This window comes from Leuciscus leuciscus (genome assembly GCF_965113295.1).
Source record: "Leuciscus leuciscus genome assembly, chromosome: 12".
In the NCBI taxonomy this organism is placed as follows: domain Eukaryota; kingdom Metazoa; phylum Chordata; class Actinopteri; order Cypriniformes; family Leuciscidae; genus Leuciscus; species Leuciscus leuciscus.
Genome location: NC_138736.1, coordinates 31,953,821 through 31,977,215, shown reverse-complemented (window position 1 = coordinate 31,977,215; position 23,395 = coordinate 31,953,821). Strand labels below are relative to the sequence as shown.

The 23,395-nt window shown below is 38.2% G+C and overlaps 2 protein-coding genes and 1 long non-coding RNA gene across 6 annotated transcripts; 2 read left to right on the top strand and 1 right to left on the bottom strand.

Moving 5' to 3' along the window:
* The first annotated feature begins 1,133 nt into the window (after positions 1-1,133).
* Positions 1,134-6,629, top strand: s100s (S100 calcium binding protein S). 3 transcript variants are annotated; one of them, XM_082187268.1, is made up of 5 exons: positions 1,134-1,269; positions 1,645-1,669; positions 3,365-3,420; positions 3,696-3,849; positions 5,626-6,629. In XM_082187268.1, the coding sequence occupies exons 3-5, from the start codon at positions 3,398-3,400 to the stop codon at positions 5,824-5,826; spliced, it is 378 nt and encodes a 125-aa protein (XP_082043394.1). In that variant the 5' UTR covers positions 1,134-1,269; positions 1,645-1,669; positions 3,365-3,397; the 3' UTR covers positions 5,827-6,629. The 3 variants fall into 3 exon arrangements, with proteins under 3 accessions (XP_082043394.1, XP_082043393.1, XP_082043392.1); XM_082187267.1 differs by lacking the exon at positions 1,645-1,669 and having other exon boundaries at positions 3,368-3,420; XM_082187266.1 differs by lacking the exon at positions 1,645-1,669.
* LOC309511893 lies at positions 3,734-11,427 on the bottom strand. The gene is made up of 3 exons (XR_014210803.1): positions 11,212-11,427; positions 5,598-5,800; positions 3,734-3,843 (listed from the first exon to the last, which is right to left on the bottom strand). It is a non-coding gene; the product is annotated as an uncharacterized lncRNA (long non-coding RNA).
* Positions 11,428-18,100: 6,673 nt separating this feature from the next.
* pygo2 (pygopus homolog 2) lies at positions 18,101-23,213 on the top strand. Of its 2 annotated transcripts, none has more exons than XM_082187232.1 (3): positions 18,101-18,193; positions 20,072-20,121; positions 20,362-23,213. In XM_082187232.1, the coding sequence occupies exons 2-3, from the start codon at positions 20,080-20,082 to the stop codon at positions 21,997-21,999; spliced, it is 1,680 nt and encodes a 559-aa protein (XP_082043358.1). In that variant the 5' UTR covers positions 18,101-18,193; positions 20,072-20,079; the 3' UTR covers positions 22,000-23,213. The 2 variants fall into 2 exon arrangements, with proteins under 2 accessions (XP_082043358.1, XP_082043357.1); XM_082187231.1 differs by having other exon boundaries at positions 18,107-18,926.
* The last annotated feature ends 182 nt before the right edge of the window (positions 23,214-23,395 follow it).

The following is a 23,395-nucleotide window of genomic DNA, read 5'->3' as shown; positions in this document are numbered from 1 at the left end:
CAAAAACATTATCATTCATGGAACTTTTTTTCCCCCTGAAACGTTTTAGTTGGACATTGGTCTAACATTTTTTATGTGTTACTAATTGTTTCAGAATGTTTAGAGAACATTTAAAAGTAACTTTCCCATGTTTGAAAAATGATAAAATGGAACGTTCCCTTAACATTCATATAACCAAGAAAAATCCTTTTTAAAACATTAGAGATAGATAGATTCAATCTAGCTAATAATATATTGATTAGTGACATTACAAATATTAATATTGTATCTCATCATGTATTGACGGTTATGTTAATCGTGTTCTAGACAACCCATGTGCCAAAGGCCTGATGAGGAACCTTATCTCACTGTTCCTTGAATTTTTCACTAATTATCAATGATTCAATGAATTTTGATATCGCATCTAGTGTAAAGTCATGAGACATTTATGAAAGCAATAACATGGAAGAAGAAGAGACAAATGCACAGGTACTTTCACTATATAGCCATTAAAGCAGCTTACATAATACATTATACATACTACATTATGCATTATACAGATATGTATAGCCTACATCAGTGAGAAATCCTACGCTGCCTAAAAAGGGCTCATTTAGATCATGCTAATGAGCTCTCGTTTATCTCATGCTGTCATGTATATCCTGGCCATCTAAAACCGCCTGTTTACTTTGGTGTGTCCGACTCCAAATCAGTCGTGTCTGGTGTTGCTAGGCCTCATTAGCATTATAACGTCATCACACCTTACTAACGTTTTGACCATGTTGTGTATACTGTAAAATTGAACTTCAAGCTTGATGTTAATCCAGTTTTGTCAGTCAAACAGAAGTAGTCACCAGCTCTACCTAGGTAACATAAAACTGTCTTTTGAACAAATGCATGAGTTTTTCATTAAGTGTAGCTGCTCAATACTGCTCAACTGACCACATACTTCATTTTCTATGCTGTATGATTGACCATCTCCAGCTACTCAACAATAAAGGACTGTAATGCAAACTCCACTGGCCTGTAGAGTCTTCTTGTGTCGAGTCAACTGGCATGACGGGGTCAAATGGCCCTTATATTGGCTGGTGAACTAAAGGAAGAGAGTATGGGAGGGGTGCCGAAACTGAAGATGCGGGAGATGCTCTTGAGAAAGGAGGGGGCAGAGTGAGTGATATTTAAACCCCAGAGGTTCTCTCTCTCCCCTCATCTGTTCCTCAGCTCCCCGGCTGTCTATCACTATCTCCTGCACTTCATTACAGACAAAGGAAGCTCTCCGTAGGCATTCAGGTAAGACAGACAGCTCAGACGAGAGAAAGGACTCCTTTCTCTCACAGCAGAAAGCTAATTAATGCTCTTCCCGATTGGATTATCTACTTTTCTGCTAGTCTTATTCAAATATGTTCATAGCTCAGGGCTACTACTAAGTTCTTCTCAAAAGATATATAACCATGAATGTCTAGTCTTCAAAGTTAAAGTTAAACTAAGTTAAAGTCAATTAGAATTTGATTTGCCTTTTTATGGATTTTACACTGATCTATCTATCGATCTATCTATCTATCTATCTATCTATCTATCTATCTATCTATCTATCTATCTATCTATCTATCTATCTATCTATCTATCTATCTATCTATCTATCTATCTATCTATCTATCTATATAGTAGGACTAGTGCCGCACGAATACAGGTAAAGTGAAATACTTTCCAAAATATACATTTTAAAATATATCCATATACAATATATCCATATAATCCGAAAATGTAAGTGTCCCACTTTACCTGTATTCACTATACATGGCAATCCTTAATATATGGTTATGTCATTGATTTTGATTAATGTAAATGTCCTTTTTAGGTCTATATCATCAAATGAGTTAGATTTAGATTAAAAAGCATTTGTTCTTATGTAAATAAATTAATCTCTTCTTCTTTACATGTCAAAGAACGGTCAGTTTCCTTAGTGTCACTAGGTCACTTGGTGTTACGTTACCATTCTCATCTTGGTTGTCATGGCCTCACCGTGTCCGTTCTATTCTGATACGGCTAATGAGGATGTGCTTCTTGTTTTCTTCTGTCCTACAAAAAAATGTGCCATCATTTCACTTTTTAGCTGAATTTTTTTCAATTGTCTTATGTTCTATCTACTGTTGCCTTATAGCCGCTTTGTCCTAAAAAGCTTCCAGTTTTAATGGCTTTGCGGGACATTAAAACTATTCTGACCTTTCTAGTTAGTGTCCATTTCATGAACAATGGTTCTCGGTTTTAGTTCCTGAGAGCTGTAGAGTTCACCAGTATTTGTTCCAAATCTGCATGTTGCCATTTGAGCTTCCTAATTAGGCACTCTCTTAGCTTAACTAATTAGTTAAATTAGATGGTGTAGCCTAGTACTTCAAATAAAGAGCTGAGCACGAAGGCCTCTGAAGGCCTCTATAGTAATCTAAAGTCTCAATTCAATTATGCTGCTATTTAATACAGACATGTAAGAAATGGGACAACAATAATGCATTTTACCATTGAATTGATCTTAATCAACGTATTTAGTAATCTTATCCTTCCTTCTTCATTTTACACTATTTATTTTGGTTCTCATGATTATAGTCTACAGAACTCTTTCTTCCACTTAACTTTGGCCTCTATCCTCAAAATTAACTAATGGATTTGCTTTAGGACAGTTTCAGGTGCGCATTGTGTGTGTTTGCGTCTTCACGAGAGCCTCGGATTACTTGGAAGAAGCTTCCCTGGGGAACTTGCCAGTAGTTTTATCTTCATTTTGACAGTTTTATGTTTCACTTGTGGTTTCCATTTGAGAGATGCGGCCCCTGTTACATGAGCAACAGATGATTTAGCTGTGAGCAGGCAAGCGTTCACATTCAACTAATGAGTGTTCAAGACAGAATACTAGAACAATTGATCTAATCATGATTTGGACGTACATCTAAATGTACCTATACTCTTAAAAATCAAGGTTCCAAAGTTTTTTTTTTGCAGTGACACCAATAGAAGAAACATTTTTGGTTCCCCAAAGAACCTTTTAGTGAACAGTTCTTAAATGAACCATTATAATTGAAAGATTCATGGATGTAAAAGGTTCTTCATGGGGAACCATCGATGCCATAAAAGAACCTGTATTTTTAACGGCGTATGTCACTCATAAAGTGCCAAATCTTCAGAACCACAGCACTTAGAGGTCTAACGTTACCTCTCTGTGTATCTGGGACATCAAAATTACATGTTAAGTTGGTTTCTAGAAAACCAAAATGCAGCCATAACACTGAAGCAAAACGTTCAGCCTTCCATCAGTACTTTTGCCAAATGCTTTTCATGCTCTTTCTCGTCTTCTGTTGCACCTCATCAATGACTGTGTCTGTTTCTACATGCGCAGTAGCTTGCTGAACCCGGAGAGAGAAGATCCAAGATGCCACGCTCAAAGTGTGATGTGTAAGAATGTTGCTTTTTGAGTGACAAACCCCTAATCAGAACCTCTAATTTTCCTCTAAATCAAATAACCCCCCCAAAACAGTAAGGATATTATCTCAAACAAATGATTGACAGAACATTGTTTTCACCCATAGTCCAAAACGTGTGTTTGTCCCAGCATTGATTGAGCCAAAGCTCCACCCATGCTAGTCATGTGACCATACATGCAGCAGGGTCTAGCGAGGGGCGCGTCATGTCGTTGTATCTAACCTTTGACCTTTTTAACCACCTTGCAGCATGTCCAAAGAACCAAGCTCCAACTTGGAAAGCGCCATGCAGATGCTCATCAAGACTTTTCATAAGTATTCCGGGAAGGAAGGAGACAAATACACGCTCAGCCGAGGGGAACTAAGGGAACTTCTGACGGAGGAGCTGGGAAATTATCTCGGGGTGAGAAGAATTCTGCATAATTACAAAACTTTTGCATCTTATTTTACTTTCATATACTGGCAAATTTCAAAGCCAGAACACAAATAAGATATTAACGAAAACAGAGGGTGGGGCTTGATTTTATCCTTCAGGATTTGATTGGATCATGCAAAGTGGGTGTTCCAAATCAGAATGGAAGCATGGGTTTAGAAAGGAGTGGTTGAAAAAGTTACAAAGACAAAAATAATGTTTCTGGATTATTATGCACCAATAAGTCAAGTCAATGAACAAGTATTAAGAAATTAAATAGTAAATAAATCAATTTTGATTTAGTTTTCGTTTTGACTTCATTTTAGTATTAACTTCTTCAAAAAAATATTATAGAGGTCCCCCCCCCCCCCCCCCCCCCATTAATTCTTCACAACTTCTGCAAAACAGATTACTTTAAATACCAACTAAAACTAATGTGACACAACCTGTTACACAAGCTCAGATTTGCATTAACTGCAAGTTACAGAAACGCCCATATGATAACTTTTTACAGATTCAGTGACCCTGTAATTATGTCTCATGCAAACATCATGTATGTGATTCAGCTTCTGGCTCTCTCGCCTGAAGTGCACGTACATTCCCTGTCATTAACATTCCCAGAGTTCCTCCTGCTACACACTTTGCCATATTATTTTCTACTCAACTTAAAGAGTTTTCAGGGTTTCAAAATGAAATTATCACCACATATTGTCAATTTTGCCCCATTTGGATTTCACTTTTATACATATTTAGCACATTTATATATACTTTATAAAAAAAAAAAAAAAAAACTGCATTTCATTTAACCCTTTAATTCTAATTCTAAAAAACCTCTTCATATTAACACAGGACATAGGGCCCAGTATTGGATAGTAACTGATTACATGTAATCTGGATTGCATGAGATTCCAAAAATGAAGTTCTTGTAATTAGATTATATTATGTTTTAAAATGATCGTAATCAGATTAGTTACTTTTTTATTGATTACTTTTTACATATAATTCGCATTAATGTTGGTTAATGGTCACAAGACATGCAGGTAAACAGAATATATATATGAAGAGTTCAGATGCAAAAGCCTCTAAGCGCCATCTGAAATTTTCTTCTAAAATGATACATTTTATCAAGCTCGTATATTTAAGTTCAGTAATTTCACTTAAATGGCAATGAAAATTACCTATTAATTGTCATTTAAGTGAAATTACTGAACTTAAATATACAAGCTTGATAAAAATTATCATTCTAGAAGAAAATTTCAGATGGCACTTAGAGGCTTTTGCATCTGAACTCTTCATATATATATATATACAATTTAGTAATTGTTATTTTTTATTTAACATTTTTATGATTCAATTATTTATTAGCTTTTCATCAACTCAAGAACCCTGCAGTTCCTTCACTAACCCTAATTTGGGAAACCCTGACGTAATGCAATGTTTAATGGGCTTCATGATGTTGATAAAGAATGGAATATATTTGCATTCTCTTTGTATTTTCATTTCAATATGGTACAAAATATTCCTATTAGATTCTATGTGACAAACAAGTTAGGTCAAAAGTAATATAAAAGTAATCCAAAAGTAGTCAAATTACACCACCTAAAATGTAATCTAATAGATTACATAACTAACAATTTTCATCATGTAATTTGTAAACAAACTACAATTTGTAAGTAATCTACCCAGCACTGATTAAGCCCTAATCTTACAGACGTTTATAATAGTGTTTTGATACTCACTTTAAACTTTCTTTTTGTCTTCCCACAGAATGCTCAAGATAAAGATGCGGTGGAACGAGTGATGAATGACCTGGATTCCAATAACGATGGCGAGGTGGACTTCACCGAGTTCATCATCCTCATGGGGGCGCTGACCGTGGCCTGCAACGACTTCTTCCTGGACAGCCCGGTGCCCAAAAAGCCCGATGGCAAGGACGATGCGGCTTCAACAGAGGAAAAGAAAGAGTAATGAGCAAATGCTTCAAAAACAGAGAGAGAAAACAGAGAGAAGTATTAATCGGTTGCATGGTTGAGAACAAGAGAGTGCACAAGTTTCATCCATTTCTTTAACCGGGACCGACAAACCTAGATCCTGGAGGAGATTTCTCTGCTTTTATAATTCAACCCAAGCTGTTAATATACTTTTAAAGCAAAACTGACAAACCCCAAAGGCAAAGACTTGGGGGTTTGACAGAAACACACATCAGTGCAACTATTTTCTTTCTAGCTAATGAGAAGTTCTTGAGTATAAGGGGTTTAAAAATCTTTCAGGATGGGTGCCTTCTGTTTCATATGAGAACACATGACCACAGACATTATATATGGCTATATAGAGTCTGTTTTTGGATGAAGATATAGCAGCAAAGTGTATTACGAGTGCAATCAGTGGCTACTTACTTGTAAGTGTCAAAGCCAGTTTAGAGAGATTGGGATTGGAAATAGTGTGTTATGGACAGTTATGAATGCTCATTTTTAATAATTCTGAACTGTGACTTGACAAACAGATGTTGAGGGATTTATACTTACATCTTTCATTATGATGTAATTATAAATACCCTTTACTGTTGACAGCAAGCAATATTTCATCTACTTCATGGTTACCATAAATTCTGAACAGTGTTCATGATCTATGAATCTAATAATTCTAATAATTCAGTGTTGAAGATGTGAACTTGGTTTGTCTCTTTCTTTGCATCTATTTTTTAGCCTATTTTTATTTAATAATCAGTATGTATCTTCTTAATCATAATAAACGTGCAACTGACCTCCATGCATTTGTCTCATGTTTATTTTTTTTTGTAATGTGATTCTTAATTTTTTATAAACATTTATCATATTGGATGTAACAAATTGTTTTCTGTGATGATTATTGATTAGTTATCTCTCCGATTAGTACAGCTTAGTTTACTAGAGCAGTGGCCGGTTGCATAAACTGCTTAAATTAGTCTTACAAGTTAGTCATAATTTTTCACAAGTCAGTTTCATAAAAAGGTATATTGGTCTAATTTAAATCTGAAAAGTAAGACTCATTCGCCCTATTGCTAGTTGGTCAGATTAGTTCTTAAGACACAGTCTTAACTTTTTTCAAATTGTCATTGTTTATGTACTTTTTTTTTGTTGAGATTTCAGGTACAAATGAATGAATGTGTTTTTTTTTTTATTCACACACACCAAATTTGATAATATTATATAAGTGTGTAAGTGTGTTCAGTTTAGTCTTAGAATGTTTCAGCTGGTCATTAAGTGATTCCCCGGCTTTAGAATAATTGTGATTGTTTTAATATTGATAGTTAATATAGTTTTATGGACATAAAAAAAAAAAAAAACACCTTTTAATAAATCATATTTAAAAAAAAAAAAATATATATTTTATATTTTAAAGTAAACTTGACCAAACGTAAATATTTTTCCAGAAAATATTTTTAATAAGTTATCTGACACATTTGTAATTTTGGAAATACTTATTTAATTTGGTTTTCTTTATTACATCACAATTATTATTTTTTTCTTACACAGAAAATAAAAAAGTTTGAAATGTGCAACTGACCTCCATACATTTGTTTTTTGTTCAGTGATTCTACATGTAATCTCTTATAAACATTTATCATATTGGATGTAACAAATTATTTTCTGTTATGACAGTTTTTTAAAGATTTCAGATACTAATGAATGCTTAATGTAGTTTTTTTTCCCATTAACATATACCAAATTTAATCATATTATATCATGCTTTCAATATATCAAGCTGATCTAAAATCGTGAAAGTAATTGTGATTATTTTAACACTGATAACACTGATTTTTAACAGTAGGAAAAATATGTGCATATAGTTTTGTGAACATTTAAAAAAATATATTTAAAAATATGTATTTTTTAAATACAGTAAATGTAATAAAAAGTTAATATTTTACATTTGCTTCATGCATATAAAAGCAAGTTATTTGACATAATTGTGTGTTTTTAATGTTAATTTGGTTGTCTTTATACCTGAACAGACTACTGTTAAATGAGTCATTCTGTCTGTTCCAGCAATTGTGCATCAAACAGCACAATCGGATCATGCCGGAAACAATGGCATATTTGCATGACCTAAGTCCCTTTTAGGCAGAATTGTTGAAGTCAACTGCCTTTACTCCAGTGAAGTACAGGAGACAAAACTTTGTTTAATGGTTGACTAATGTGTCTGAGATATTTATTATGAATCCACAAGAGTGGGGATTCCCGATAGATGTGTGTAAATACTCCAAAGGTGCTTGCTTGAGCACATCCTGGACTTGTTGCTCACTTCCGGCTCAACCTGTTCGACCTGATCTACTACTAGCCATGTTTACTCAGGCCTGTAAGAGAGAAACAATGCTGTGTTTGAACAGAACAGAACGCACTGCACAATGTCTGTGGTGATGCTGCACTCATACTTCCAGAAGCACATTAGTGTTAAGCTCAGAGCTCATCACTTGATTCCAGACAGTCATGTTGAATCAATTATGAATGGTATCTTTCATTTCAGTGATATAAGCATTTACTGGTTCATGTTACATAGCAACTGATCGCATGTTGTTGTATTCATTTTGCTCTAGTGAAACAAATCTTCTTGTCACATAGTGTGCTTTCTACAGAGATGCCTTCAGATGAAGATGAAGATGAACAAAGCTCACACTGCATAACCTCACGTCATTCACTGAGATCTAAATCAGATATGCCTGCACATGTAATGGCAATGACATCATCGGCAGGATGGCTTTTACAAAGCTGTGGTTGATACGGGAAGCGTGTCTTGTATGCAAATAATCCATTGTGTAGAAATGTTTAACATTTTTCTCTCTTCACCATTGTTGCAGTGCTTTATAGCTTATTCACTGCCCTAATTACTAACTTAATCTTTGCGTCCATAAAAAAAGTATTTTATATATAGAACTGTCCAAAAGTTTCTTATGCTGATCAATGCTTCATTTATTTTCAAAAACAAAGTAATATTGTGAAATATTATTATAATTTAAAGTAATTGTTTTCTATTTGAATATATTTTAAAATGTAATTTATTCCTGTGATGCAGAGCTGAATTTTTATTTTATTTAAGTTTATTTGAATAGGGACAAGTATGTTACATAAACTCATGTTACATACTACAACATTTTAGCCGAAGCTAATTCTCAATGTTCGTCCCTAGTGGGCCTTTACATAAAATTAAACAATACATAGTTAAAATAATAATACAGTATAACACAATATAAACGCAACAGACAGTCAGTGGTCACATTTCTGACCTCTGATTAAAGAGTCTTTAAGTTTGTGTTTGAAAAGGACCCAGTTTGACTCTCCTCTCAGTTCAGTGGGTAAACAATTCCAGGCTTTAGTGCCTTGTACAGAAAAAGCTGATTGTCCGAATGAAGTATTACATTTCGGGATCTGACAGTTCCCGTTCTGAGCTCCTCTAGTCCTTGAACCCACAGCCCTGAGAGAAACTACGCACTCACTCAAGACCTGTGGGGCTTGCTGATTTAAACATTTATGCATCAACTTCAACATCGAAAATTTAGTGAAATTTGCAAAAGATAAAATGTTTAAATTCCTCAGACTAACACAATGATGTGACCTAATGGGCTTCCTATCTAGGATTTTAACTGCTCTGTTATAAATCATTTGAAGTGGCTTAACTGTAGTAACAGTAGCCTGTGACCATGAGCAGATGCAGTAACTCATATGCGAGAAGATCATGGCGTGCATGAAAGTGTGAGCAGCATGAGATGGTAGGTAGTCCCTGATAAGTCTGAATGTGTAAAGATTTGCTTTGGCTACACGACAGATTTTTTTTATATGACTGTCAAATTTAAGTTGAGAGTCAAGTACAAGGCCCAGGTATTTGACCTCTGAGACCTGCTGGATCTTATGCCCATTAATCGATAAATTTAGTTCTTCTGATATGGACTTGAATCTTGAGGCAAAGCAAACAGACATAGTCTTTTCAACATTCAGTGTCAGACCTGCATTTTGAAACCACACCGCCACAGTTTGCAGGTATTTTGCCAGTTCATCAGAAACTGCATGTACACTTTTCCCTCGCACATAAACCACTGCATCGTCAGCGTACATCTGAAATCCTGCTGTAGGACATGAGTTTGGCAGATCATTAATATACAGTGTAAAAAGCACTGGCCCAAGAATGGACCCTTGCGGTACTCCTGTATTCATTTTTAAAAATGTAGACATTTCATTATTGACCACCACACACTGGTCTCTCAGTTCAAGATATGATTTGAACCACTGTAAAGTTAATGATGTGAAGTTAAAATTAGACAGTTTATGGATAAGAATGTCATGATTTAGAGTATCAAACGCCTTTTTGAGATCCAAAAAGACGGCACCAATGATTTCTCCACTATATTGCACGTTTGAGTTGTTCCACAAAAAAGCAATTTGCAGTTTCGGTGGAGTATTGAGGACGGAAGCCAAATTGTAATGGGTGTAAAATGTTATTTGATTGTATAAAAGCCATAAGCTGACCATACACAATTTTTTCTAACACCTTTGAAAATACAGGCAAAATACTTACTGGCCGATAATTGCATGCCTGGTCAGGTGTTCCTGACTTAAATAATGGCATAACTTTTGCCTGTTTCCAAGGTGTGGGGAATTGTCCGCTCTGAATAGACACATTGATCAAGTGTGTCAGCGGCTTTACAAAACTGTTTTTATTTCGTTTAAAAAAAAACTGTATTTATGTGAAAAAGATCCTTACTATAGCTGTTATTAAGTGAATTTATTGCTTCAAGCACTTTTGCTTCAGTGGTCTGCTGAAGTGAGAATTTTCAGCATCATTACTCCAGTCTTCAGAGTCACATGATCCTTCAGAAATCATTCTAATATCCTAATTTCAAGAAACATTTCTTATTATTAACAATGAAAGCAGCTTAATATTTTTTTGTGGAAACAGTGAAACATTTTCTCAGAATTCTCTTATGAATAAAGTTAAAAAGAACTGCATTTATTTGAAATATAAATCTTTTTTAACATTACAAATGTCTTAACTGTCACTTGAGATCAATTTAATGTGTCCTTGCTGAATAAAATAATTAATTTCTTTAAAAAAGAAAGTTATATATATATACATATATATATATATATATATATATATAATATTATATATATAAATCTAGTGATTTTGTCTACATATATTTGTCTTCCTCCACACTGTAGTGTTCAGGATAGTGACAGTCCTCTGATCATGCATGGCTGAGGGTGTTGTGGCAGCTTTGATGTGGTGGTGTCACATGACCTGGTCCAGCAGGTAACTGTAGTGCTCCATGTCACCGTTATCTGGCTGTCTGGACCAGCCCTGACTGACACCTCAGCTTACCTCACGCGCTGAATGTCTTCACCACAGTCTCCATCTCTGCTCCTGACTCTCTCACGACAGACGTCCACCCGCTGATGATCTGTACTCACGATAACAACAGCAGTGTCCATATCAGTGTTCATACATGCAGACAAACATGAACTTCCTACACAATACAGTGGATGCTCACACATTCACAAGCAATGATTGCTCAGTATAAAGCCCTTTGTGAAACTGTTTGACATTTTAGGGTAAATGTTACGTAAGATTTAGATTATAGATACTAGATTACAAACACCAGCATCATCTCTATAGCATGTCCAATACTTCCCCATACTTTTTGATACTGGATAGTAAAAAGCTACTACTACTACTTCAAAAGTAATACAAATAAGATACAATTATATATATACTATATTGCCAAAGGTATTGGGACACCTGTCCAAATCATTGAATTCAGGTGTTACAATCACTTCCATGGCCACAGTTGTATAAAAATCAAGCACCTAGGCATGCAGATTGCTTCTACAAACATTTGTGAAAGAATTGGTCACTCTCAGGAGCTCAGTGAATTCCAATGTGGTGCCGTGATAGGTTGCCACCTGTGCAATAAGTCCATCCGTGAAATTTCCTCACTTCTAAATATTCCACAGTCAACTGTTAGTGGGATTATAACAAAGTGTAAGCAATTGGGAACAACAGCAACTCAGCCATGAAGTGGTAGGCCACGTAAAATCACAGAGCGGGGTCGGCGCATGCTGAGGCACACAGTGCGCAGAAGTCGCCAACTTTCTGCAGAGTCAACAGCTACAGACCTCCAAACTTCGTGTGGCCTTCAGATTAGCTCAAGAACAGTGCGTAGAGAGCTTCATGGAATGGGTTTCCATGGCTGAGCCGCTGCATCCAAGCCTTACATCACCAAGTGCAATGCAAAGCGTTGGATGCAGTGCTGTAAAGCACGCCACCACTGGAGTCTAGAGCCCTGGAGACGTGTTCTCTGGAGTGACGAATCACGCTTCTCTGTCTGGCAATCCGATGGACGAGTCTGGGTTTGGCGGTTTCCAGGAGAACGGTACTTGCCTGACTGCATTGTGCCAAGTGTAAAGTTTGGTGGAGGGGGGATCATGGTGTGGGGTTGTTTTTCAGGGGTTGGGCTTGGCCCCTTAGTTCCAGTGAAAGGAACTCTTAATGCTTCAGCACCAAGACATTTTAGGCAATTTCATGCTCCCAACTTTGTGGGAACAGTTTAAGTATGGCCCCTTCCTGTTCTATCATGACTGTGCACCAGTGCTCAAAGCAGTTTGGTGTGGAGGAACTTGACTGGCCTGCACACAGAGTCCTGACCTCAACCCGATAGAACACCTTTGGGATGAATAACGGAAACTGCGAGCTAGGCCTTCTCGTCCAACATCAGTGCCTGACCTCACAAATGCGTTTTTTTTTTTAACCTTTATTTAACCAGGAGAGAAGACTCACTGAGATTAAAACCTCTTTTACAGGAGTGTCCTGGCCAAGAACGCTTCTAGAAGAAAGGTCAAAAATCCCCATAAACACACTCCTAAACCTTTTGGAAAGCCTTCCCAGAAGAGTTGAAGCTGTTATAGCTGCAAAGGATGGGCAAAACTCCCACCAAACCCTACGGATTAAGAATTGGATGTCATTAAAGTTCATGTGCATGTAAAGGCAGGTGTCCCACAACTTTTGGCACTATAGTGTATATATATATATATTTCTAGCATGTTACAGTATATGTTTGGCAACAGTTCTTCTACCCCTAATTGATTGAAGATTTTCATTTCTTAAACAACCATGTAGGAAGACACATCATGGCCATATTCCAGGATGATAATGTCAAGATTCATCAGGCTCAATTGTGTCAGAATGGTTGGGAGGGAGCATGAAGAATCATATTCTCACATGAATTTGAGTCCAGACCTTGAATTCATCGAAAGTCTTTGGGATGTGCTGGAGGAGACTTTACAGAGTGCTCGACTCTTGCATTGTCAATACAAGATCTTGACCAAAAATCGATGCCCCTCTTGATGGAAATAAATGTTATAATGTTATTTCCATTAAGAGGTGCATCAACTTTGCATACTGTCTGTATACACTCTGAATACGACTACACGTTTTCACGTGTATGCCCTATCCTTAACAGCTGGTTTCTCTGTCTCTCTCATACAATATGCTCTTGTAGGATGGCTCTGTTCTTGAATTGGATCACTGCAGGCGTCACAAGAGACTGCTTATCGGACTCAGCTATCATGATGATGAAGTAAGAAAGGTAAAAAGAGAGGGATCTTAGCATACCGACCGAAAGGAAAGGGGAGGGCTGGTGTCAATTCACCCCTTTTCCCTGCACGCTAAGTGTCTCTAATACCAGTGAAATGATACCGAGGCAACACTTCGTCCGTTTTTAGCAGCGTGTTTCCCTTCGGCTATCACGTATTTCTGCTATTCTACCCTTAACCTTGAGGGCCGTATAGACTCGTGTATATCTGATCTGCAAACAGTCATTAACCCCATCGCCTCTGTCACCCCTTCACCTAACCTTCACTGTGGTCTTAACCTGCCTATGACAGCAGCCCTGGATTAACAATTCATCTCGATTTAAGGTAATGCAGACGGTAACTCAATCCTGAGTGTTTAAAATTAACACTAATGGGTCTTGAAAAGGGCCTGAGAAGACAGAAATCATTCATGAGGAGAGCTCAGGAAAGACGCACCAGGATGATGTCAATGAAATGATTCATAACTAATGATCAAGGGTGGATCAGGGCAAGGCGAATGACCGTGCACCTTTGGACCTGGACTGCATCTTAAATTTGCATTGTGTGATTTAATGCAATGCTCATCATTAAGTGAAGGACAGTTTATACCAAGAACGATAACTATAAAGAAACTTATCCACCTTATTTTTAACAGCGATTTTATAAATGTAATGTGTCTGGCTTCTGGTGTCAGTTATTCTTAGCTGTAAAACAGCTCGTTATGCTGCATGATATTACAAATTGGTATTTCTTACAATATTTTTTAATGTATTGTCGTAATTATAAAGACATATAGGTAAATTTACCTATAGCAGATAATGAAGCGGAAGTCTCGAACATTCGCAGAAAATAACTTCCGTGTTGCAAAATAAGACACCAATGCCCGAATCACGATAACGTTCTGTTCATTATAAGTTTAGTCATCTGTCGCTCTAAATGCTCGAGCTCTTTAACGTAGGGTGGATTCTGATTGGCTGTCAATGTTTTTATCAGCTGCGAAAAAATCTTTCTGAAATGATTCCAACGATATCGTTGCTCTGTGCCGTTACCGTTATACAACCCCAAATCCCAAAAAAGTTGGGGACATTTTGTAAAATGCAATACAAAATAGAGGCTGTCATTTGTCAATTCTCTTTAACCTGTATTTAACTGACAAAAGTACAAAGAAAGAATTTTCTAAGTTTTCACCGACCAACTTCAGTGTATTTTGTAAACAATTTAGATTTTGATGGCTGCTACACACTCTGAAAAAGTTGGGACAGAGGCTAAATAAAAGGGAAAAGCATATAGAATATCCAAGTTAAACTCTTTTGAAATCTTAAGTCTGTGTAGGGCAAGGCAGGAGACCCCTGTTGAATGTGTGTGACCTTTGAGCCCTCAGACACACTGCATGAGAAACCATCATGCTACTCTGTTAACTACAGTCACATGGGCTCGGGAGTTCTTTGGAAAACAGTTGTTACTTAAGGGATAGTTAAGCCAAAAATGAAAATTCGGTCATCAATTACAAACCTTCATGTCGTTCCAAACCCGTAAGACCTTCGTTCATCTTCGGAACACAAATGAAGATCTTTCTGATGAAATCCGAGAGGTTTCAGTCTCTCCATTGGGAGCAATTGATGATTGCTGTCTGCGGCTATATTATTTATTCATTTATTCTAATCAGCATATTAGAATAATTCCAGTTGTATTTGATTTTCCTCATTTTTAAGTCATTTTGAATAAATGTTTGTGGAAAATGAATTAATCTTAAAAATGTGTAATGAACAACCAACAGCCTCCACAGAACCTCACACCAACTATGGTGATTACAGGAGACCCATTTGGTGAAAGCAGCATTGCGGGTTTTCTTGATGGTGAAGAAGCTTGCTGATGAACCTGATGACAGTGCCTACTTTGTATTCAACATAAAGTACAGGGAACCAACTAAAAGTACACCGACTTTTCTGCAGTATCTGTTGGGTATTCAGAAGGAGAGCTACAGTTGTGCTGAGGCTTATCACTTCAAATGTCCCGTGTGAATATTCCCAGAGTGAAAATGCTACCATTGACTGCACTGCAAATTGAATTGTAGTAAATTTGAATTGTGCTGTTTTTGAGGAACCTGAAATATATTTTAAAGTTATAAGATATTTGAGTCATGTTTATCTTTTACAGTTTTGTCAAGATTTAAACTCTTAATGTATAACAATATTAACATTATACATGTGCTTCCATGAATTAGATGTTCATGTATAGTATTGATATTCTGAATGGATTTACTTATTGACTATAAGGTGATCATTTATTCTATGGATGTTATTGTTGTTTATCAATAAACAATGTTTGTCTTGTATTTGGTTTCAGTTTTTCATTTTGTTTATCAAAAAAGTAATAAATGCAAATAAAAAAATACATTTTATTTATTAGGAAAGCAATAAAGAGTTAAATTGGGAAATGGTACCTTGGAGCACCAGAAATGGTTCCTGACCATTCTTAATAAAAAGGGTTCCTCAAGAAGCTTTTAACTGCCTCTTTTGAAAGGGTGCCTAGAGGTTCTACAAAGGGTTCCGCCAGTGGGGCAAAGTGAAGAACCCTAAAAGGTTCCTCCTGGATCCTTTCATTTTTACAGTGTGGTATGGGGATGCATCCGTGCAAAGGGCATGGGTGACTTGCATGGATTGTACAGAGACATTTAATGGCATCAAGACAACATCTTTCTTGGAAAGCAAGACAATGCCAGGCCTCATTCTGCATGTGCTACAACAGAGTGGCTTCGTAGACACTCTATACTGAAGTGGATGTGCTTGAGTGCCTGCAGTCCAGATCTGTCTCTATTGAAAATGTGTAGCCCTTCATGGAAAGGAGAATCAGACAGTGATGACCACAGACTGTTGAGCAGCTGTCTCGCAAAACTTCAACAATTACTATCCTCAATACCCAAACATTTAAAAAGTGTTATTAAAAGGAAAGGTGATGTGACACAGTAAACATTCCTCTGTCCCAGCTTTTTGGGTTGTGTAGGAGCCATCAAAATCAAAAAATATATTTACGAAATACACATAAGTTGGTCAGCGAAAATCTTTTCTTTGGACTCTTGTCAGTTAAATAAAGGTTAAAGAAAATTAACAAATCACATATTCTTGATTTTCTGTGCCAACTTTTCTGCATTTGGGCATGCTGCATGCATGCAGTTGTGGTGTTGCCAGTTAAAACGATTTTTACAATCATATCTTTGTCGTTATTGTTACAGTTATCATCCTTGGTGTAAATAAGCCTTAACTGACAACAAAATTATGGCAGATGTTTTCATAAATGAAAAAGTGCAAAGAAAAAGAAGAAATAAAATGTCGAAAAAGATTCCTCATCAAAGCTTTTCTGGAGAAAACAAAAAATCTTTAGGCCATTAATTGGTTCAATATCAGACAACAAACCTGATATTGTACTTATAGGAGCATGTCAAATTAAAAGTCTAAAACATACAAAATGCAAGCAGCAAGCAAACTAACTAACTAAATAGTGGAATAATGCAGGATTACAAGCCTATGAATTTATCTAGTTACTGGAGTTAAATCAAGTTACTTTTAATTTACAAGACATGCTAAGTTCATTTATAATGCACCACTTAGCCTATATTGTATTGCAAGGGTGTATCAGCCTAGTGTGCTATTTTTAGGGCAGTGTGAAAGTATCATCCAATCAGTCAAAGCAGAAATATTTCAAGATAGTAAATGGAGTGGCAATAATAGCTCTGAATTGGTCTTTAGTGTTGTCCTGTTACTTTTAAAATTGATGCCCCAATGTTATTTTCAGTGTTGGTTCTTTGTATAACCACTAGAGGTCGACAGAGACTAACTTTTAGACTATCTCTCATCTTTAGGAGAAGAAAACAAGTTCAAGGGTTTTGGTTGAAGGTGTACAGTGTTAAATCGACAACAAGAGGGCAGCAGAGTCAGTGTTGTAATTTTTTTTCTTTTTTTTACCTGTCTCTGAGATCCAAAGCAGGAGAAGCATTCTGTATGTCAGGGTGAACAGAAGCTGTAGTGTGTTGGTGTGATTTGGATTAGCAGCTGTTGCTAACAAGCAGTCTGAACAGCACTTCTAAGATGCATTTCTTCTCTTCTCCAGCTTGCTATAAACAATAAATAATAAATAACACAATTTAAAAAATCACGTTAAGTGCAACCGAATCCTGTTTTAAAACTACAACTCCACTCATGCAGCTGAACCATTCAAGCATTCAGACGCGCCTATAACGGAATCGGAGGATTAACATTTTCTTTTTTATAAAACTGTCAGAGTATATTTCCTCCAAAATTCTATGCATAAGACCATAAACAATTTCTAATTGTACTATTTAATAACAGCACTAACAGCAGTGAACTCAACGCAAAATGCACACCACAGAATCCCCCCCTGCCTCAAAAGCAAAGGTGGTCTGATCTCGCACAGTCCAAAATGTTTATTACACGGGGGCGATTATAAATATCTTGAGCAGTTTCAGAAACATTATCAGGCATTTATCATGTTTACCTCAATACAGTGTCCCCAGTATCCAGTTATATACGAAATAAGTATATAACATCACTGTAAACGTAAACATTTAGTGAAAATCGCTAACTCGTTTTAGCCCGGGCACCCCTATTTTCCACACATGCCCTGCGCGAATCGACTCCGGCTGTCCCTCTTTGTCCGGCAACGAGTAGGCCGTAATTAACATGGCCAATTTCGCGTTTGGGGATAAATATTAAATCGTAAGTCTATTTGACATTGATTGTTTGTCATATGCGGGTTGACATCCATGTCTTGATGCAACAGTCAGGTGTATATGAATGAGCTGTGTGAGCAACGTTTAACGCCTTACCTTGCTTGCTGATGGCTAAACGGCTAACGATAGCTAGAACGCGAATTCAAATCACGTTTGAATTAAATTCAAACCCTTAATGCGTCATTTACAGTCGCATTGCCCGTTCGAATCTAACGCGCTTTAAAATGGGGAGAAGAGCTTGGTATGCTTGTATCTAAATGTCATTTAGACAGCCATCCAGGTAGAAACACATCTGTATGTGATCACATTGCAGGCAGGCAGATGTGTATTCACATTCAGTCCATCCCAATCACTTCTCTTCACGACTGTTTTTTTAAATTAACATTTTCAGGCATATCTGCGATGCATATGCAGATCGCATTGCTATTTGGGGGTGCACACATGTAAATGTTCAGAGATGACAAATCCGATTCAAAACATGAATGCATCTTTCAGACATGTTGCTGAGTAGGTGCCTGACCTCGTTGGCCCGTCGGTACACTTAAAATTAAGCAATTCACGCGCAATTCCTGGGGCTGCGGGGTGATACTCGTTGGACCCGAGGAGCTTTTCGTCAAATAAACTAATTTCTGTAAATGAACGGTGTCATGGCACCGCACCAACAGTCATTTTAATGGCGGGACAGCAGGCGGGACAGAGTCAAGGAAAACGAGGCAAAGGTAGGAAACTGTCAATCAGCGCATCTCTGTGTCCGAGCGGGAATCCACACAGCTGTGGCTGCAAATCTCCCTTTCCCTGTCCGCACATGCCTGAATGTTCGGTGGCCTTGTTTTCGTGGGGATCTGTCTTTGGGTAGCTTTATGTCAACCTCGCATCACCTGTCTATCTACGCGTGTTCGTTTGAGTTTTTACACGCATTGCATTCAACTCTTTTTTCCTACGTATTTGCCCTAAAGCAAGCTTCTTACCGGGGGTCAGGGTTTGGGATCTCTTAAGGGTTGTATAAATGTTCATCAGCTTTAGAGTGTTGTCTTCAATAGAGATAGACCGATATTGCCTTTTTATGACAGGTTGACAGAAGTGTCTGATAACTGATTATGCAGAAACATTTGTTTTAAATTGTTTTATTTCTGCTTTCTGATACAGGCTACTGTCAAACTTTTTTAATATTTTTATATAATGTTATGTGAATTTTACCATATCACAGGTTTTTTTGTGATCTAAATGGTCCAAATTTATTTCCATATTTATTTTGGTTCTTCTAATTGTTAATCTACATTTTTCAATTCAGAATGTATGTATGTGTTATTCAATAATTATTTTTAAAACAACATTAAGTTGTTTAACACTACCTGTGAATACTGTAGTTAGGTACTGGTCTTTAGAGACTGACCAAAAAGTGTAGTGTATTAGCAAACCCAATATTATGGAGTAGTCTACATTAAAAAGAAATCAGTCAAACCAATTATCAGTCTATCTCTGATCTTTAGTTTCTTGTCATAAAGTTTAATAACATGGGATACACATTAATTATACATTTTATTATGATTTGATGTGATTGATTCTCAAGAAGTGTGTTTATTGGAGGTACTGAAGTTGTCTCTAGTTTTTGCACAAAAATATAATAGAAATGAAGACTTAAGACAATTGCTATCTACACTAAGGTTAACAGTTAATGTTAGCAGTGTGACACAATGACCAATTAAATGTAGAATGTCCCTGCTTCCTAATACCACCTGACAAATTACAATTTAAGATTTTTGCACGTTTTTGATAGAGCTCAGAACTTTGGTTTTGGTCTAACAGCTACTCCCTCCCCCCATTTTTGTTTATCGTTCCCCTTTTTCCATTTCTGCCTCCACAGGTTCCCAGATGAAGAGCCCAGAGAAAAAGAAGAGGAAGTCCAATGCTCAGGTTAGTTTTTGAATATTTGTTTTTAATGCTTTTTATTCTAATTTATTTGTAGCCTCAGTTTGTTGTAACATTTGCTGTGTTAGTCTTTTAGTGGACTGACTTCCTCAATCCGAATATTAACAAGAATAGAATTTAATGACTATCAGTGCATGAAAAATATGAACAATATATTTATCGAATACAATATAAGACATAAGTCAGTGTCAGCAACTAATTTTCACCCTTTGTGTTTTCTGTTAGGGGGCGGCGTTTTCCCACCTCTCTGAGTTTGCTCCCCCTCCTACTCCAATGGTTGATCACCTGGTGGCCTCTAACCCTTTCGATGATGACTTTGGTCCGCCATCGAGATCTGGAGGAGGGGGTGGTCCGGGTGGTGCCGCTTTTCTGCCCAGCCCAGGGGCTGGTGGAGGTGGCTACGGTGGGCCCGTTCCTGGTCGAATGGGAGGAGGTATGGGATTCATGGGTGGCCCCGGAGGACCTGGAGGTGGACAGCCTGGTCGACGACCCCCTTTTGGTCCACCAACACCAAATGCTGGACCACATCACCCTCTTGGATTTGGCGGCATGACAGGCTTTGGAGGTGGTGGAGGCGGAGGAGGTGGTGGAGGGGGATTTCCACCAGGAGGCCCATCCCAGTTTAATATGCCACCCAATTTCAGCCCTCCTATGCACCCTGGACAGGGCTTCAACCCAATGCTGTCACCTGGAGGAATGGGTGGCGGTCCAGGAGGTGGAGGAGGTCCACCTCATCCAAGGTTTGGGATGCCTCAGCAACAGCCTCCACATGGACAAGGGGGCCATCCCTTCAATAGCCCACCCTTACCTGGTGGCCCCGGCCCTCGCGGGCCTCCACACGGCCCTATGAACCCTATGGGGGGTATGGGAGGTGGAATGAACATGATGGGAATGGGTGGTGGAGGTGGTGGGGGTAATATGGTGGGTGGACACCCTGGGATGCCTCAGCAAGGACAGTTCCCTCCTCCACAAGATGGCCCTTACCCTGGATCAAGTCCTCCTGTTGGTGATGAGGGAAAGAACTTTGGTGGTCCAGGTGGTGGTCCACCTGTTCCCTCTCAACAGCAACCACCTAACCTTAACCCCTCCGGTCCTCCGTCCAACAATGCCACCCCTGGTCCGTCCCCAGCCCCTGGACCCCCACAGCCTGGAGGAGGTTTCCCAGGTCATCCAGATGTTGCACAACCCAATCCCAACACTCCAGGACAACCCCAGTCGGCGCCTCAACCCCCCAATCCCAACTCGTCCCCCACAGGCCCACTTAACGGTCCCCAGCCTCAACAAGCGCCAACCAATCAGCATCCTCCACCCAACTCCACTGGCGGCCCCGGCTCCAACACTCCATCCAACCAGCAACAACCAACGCCACCAAACTCTGCTCCAGGGTCAGCATCCTACAATCAGCAGAACAACGCTTCTGGAGGTCCAATGCCAAACCAGCCACCCAACTCCAACCAGAACAACCTTAACAACAGCAGTGGTGGGAACACCCCAGGTAGCAACCCCAATCCTCCATCCAACTCCAACTCTACACCCAACACCCAGTCCCCACTTCCTAGCGGACCCGCTCCACCATCTGCTGGCCCAGGCTCCGGTCCCCCAAAACTAGGGGGAGGCATGGTGTTCCCTTGTGGCCTTTGCTTGTCAGAAGTACATGACGACCAAGAGGCCATCTTGTGTGAGGCCTCTTGCCAACGATGGTTCCATAGAGACTGCACGGGCCTAACTGAGCCAGCATATGGGCTGCTAACTAGGGAGAGTGCTGCGGTGTGGGCCTGTGACTTTTGCCTCAAGACAAAGGAGATTCAAGCGGTTTATGTGCGCCAGGGACTGGGACAGCTGGTAGCTGCAAATGATGGCTAACCGAGAGAGGAAGAAGGGGGAAGAGGGATGTTTGATATATTTCTTGGTGCTTCATGTCTTGTGTTTCACGGCGAGGAAGTGAAATGGAATTGAAGAATAAACCTGAGAACCCAGAGGAGAGGAGACTCTGATGCTACTAGTTGCATTTGTTTCTTCACAGCCCTCATAAGCACTTTCAGGGCCCATGTCTTTGAATGAAACGCATTGTACCAGATGTTGGAAATGTTTGTATATAGAATTTCATGACACATTTTCAAAATTCAGCTGTTTTTGATTGATATTTCACTCATTGTCTTCATTTCAACTGGGTGACAAATTTGGAGAAGCAGCTTGATTCTGGCCACAGTGAAAAGAATTTGAATATGTACAAGAATTTAACTTTTAGTCTTGTGATTATACACATGATCAGCCTCCAAAGAGCTGTCCAATCTTTTTTTCTTTCCAAAAACCCAACCTCTTGATCTGCTAAGCACTGATGCCAACTTGCTACCTCAAAATTTTGACATGTCTGGCTAAGAATGCTTTAATTAAGGCAAGAGCATATGGTCACCACACAACCTCTCCTCTCAGTGATCTCCATTTCAGTATATCCAAAGGAAACCGGCAGCGTCCTAAAAGACATATAAGACATGTAAATAATCAACATTTCACTGTGTCCGTTGTTGAATACATGGGCGATCCGACAAACTGGGGTCCTGCGATTCTTTGTCAATGAAACTCTAGATTGTTTCTCTTCATGGTCAGCTACTCAATGTTCTTGACACAAAAGTGGACAATGATGGTTGGTGGCATAGCCGATAGCGGTGATCCATAACCATATCAGTGTAGTCTTTGGATTGCATGTAAACCAATGCAGTACTTCGTCAGAACTGCTTTAATCGTTACTTTTACTGTTCCGATTAGGCCACGTCCTGGGCTATGAAGTAGACCAAATAACAGAACGAAATCAAATGTTGTCGCAGAGAATTTCTTTTGTTTTATTTCTACATTTCTGTCCAAGTTGCCTTTTTCTTATTTGTTACTCTTCATGTACCTGTGTGTATGCTGTTCAATGTGCTTGCTCTGGTGCCCTCCATTCGCCAGCGATGTGCAGTAATATGGGGGGTGTTCTGGGCTCTGGCTCTGTACTGAAAGAAGTAAACTGAATTGTTTTTTACAAGTCTTTTTTGTGACTTTTATTCTATTAAATTTGGGTTGAAAACCCTCTAAACTAAGTCAAGAAGTTAAGGATATCTGTTTTCTTTAAACATGTTAATTTTCAGGGAACCACAATGAGATTCTATAAATTAGTATTTAAGAAAAATAAATAAATATATAGTGATTTTATTTGTTCTATATAAATATAATAAAATGATAATAAATTTGTTGGTCAACTCAGATGACTAATTCACCCTGG

What these genes read in the sequence shown, in the direction of transcription:
- s100s (XM_082187267.1), top strand. Translation starts at nt 3,398, where the DNA reads ATGCCACGCTCAAAGTGTGATGT. An exon ending in CCACGCTCAAAGTGTGATGT is followed by an intron (nt 3,421 to 3,695) that starts GTAAGAATGTTG and finishes ACCACCTTGCAG; the next exon opens with CATGTCCAAAGAACCAAGCT. An exon ending in AGCTGGGAAATTATCTCGGG is followed by an intron (nt 3,850 to 5,625) that starts GTGAGAAGAATT and finishes GTCTTCCCACAG; the next exon opens with AATGCTCAAGATAAAGATGC.
- pygo2 (XM_082187231.1), top strand. Translation starts at nt 18,881, where the DNA reads ATGGCGGGACAGCAGGCGGGACAGAGTCAAGGAAAACGAGGCAAAG. An exon ending in TCAAGGAAAACGAGGCAAAG is followed by an intron (nt 18,927 to 20,071) that starts GTAGGAAACTGT and finishes CTGCCTCCACAG; the next exon opens with GTTCCCAGATGAAGAGCCCA. An exon ending in AGAGGAAGTCCAATGCTCAG is followed by an intron (nt 20,122 to 20,361) that starts GTTAGTTTTTGA and finishes GTTTTCTGTTAG; the next exon opens with GGGGCGGCGTTTTCCCACCT.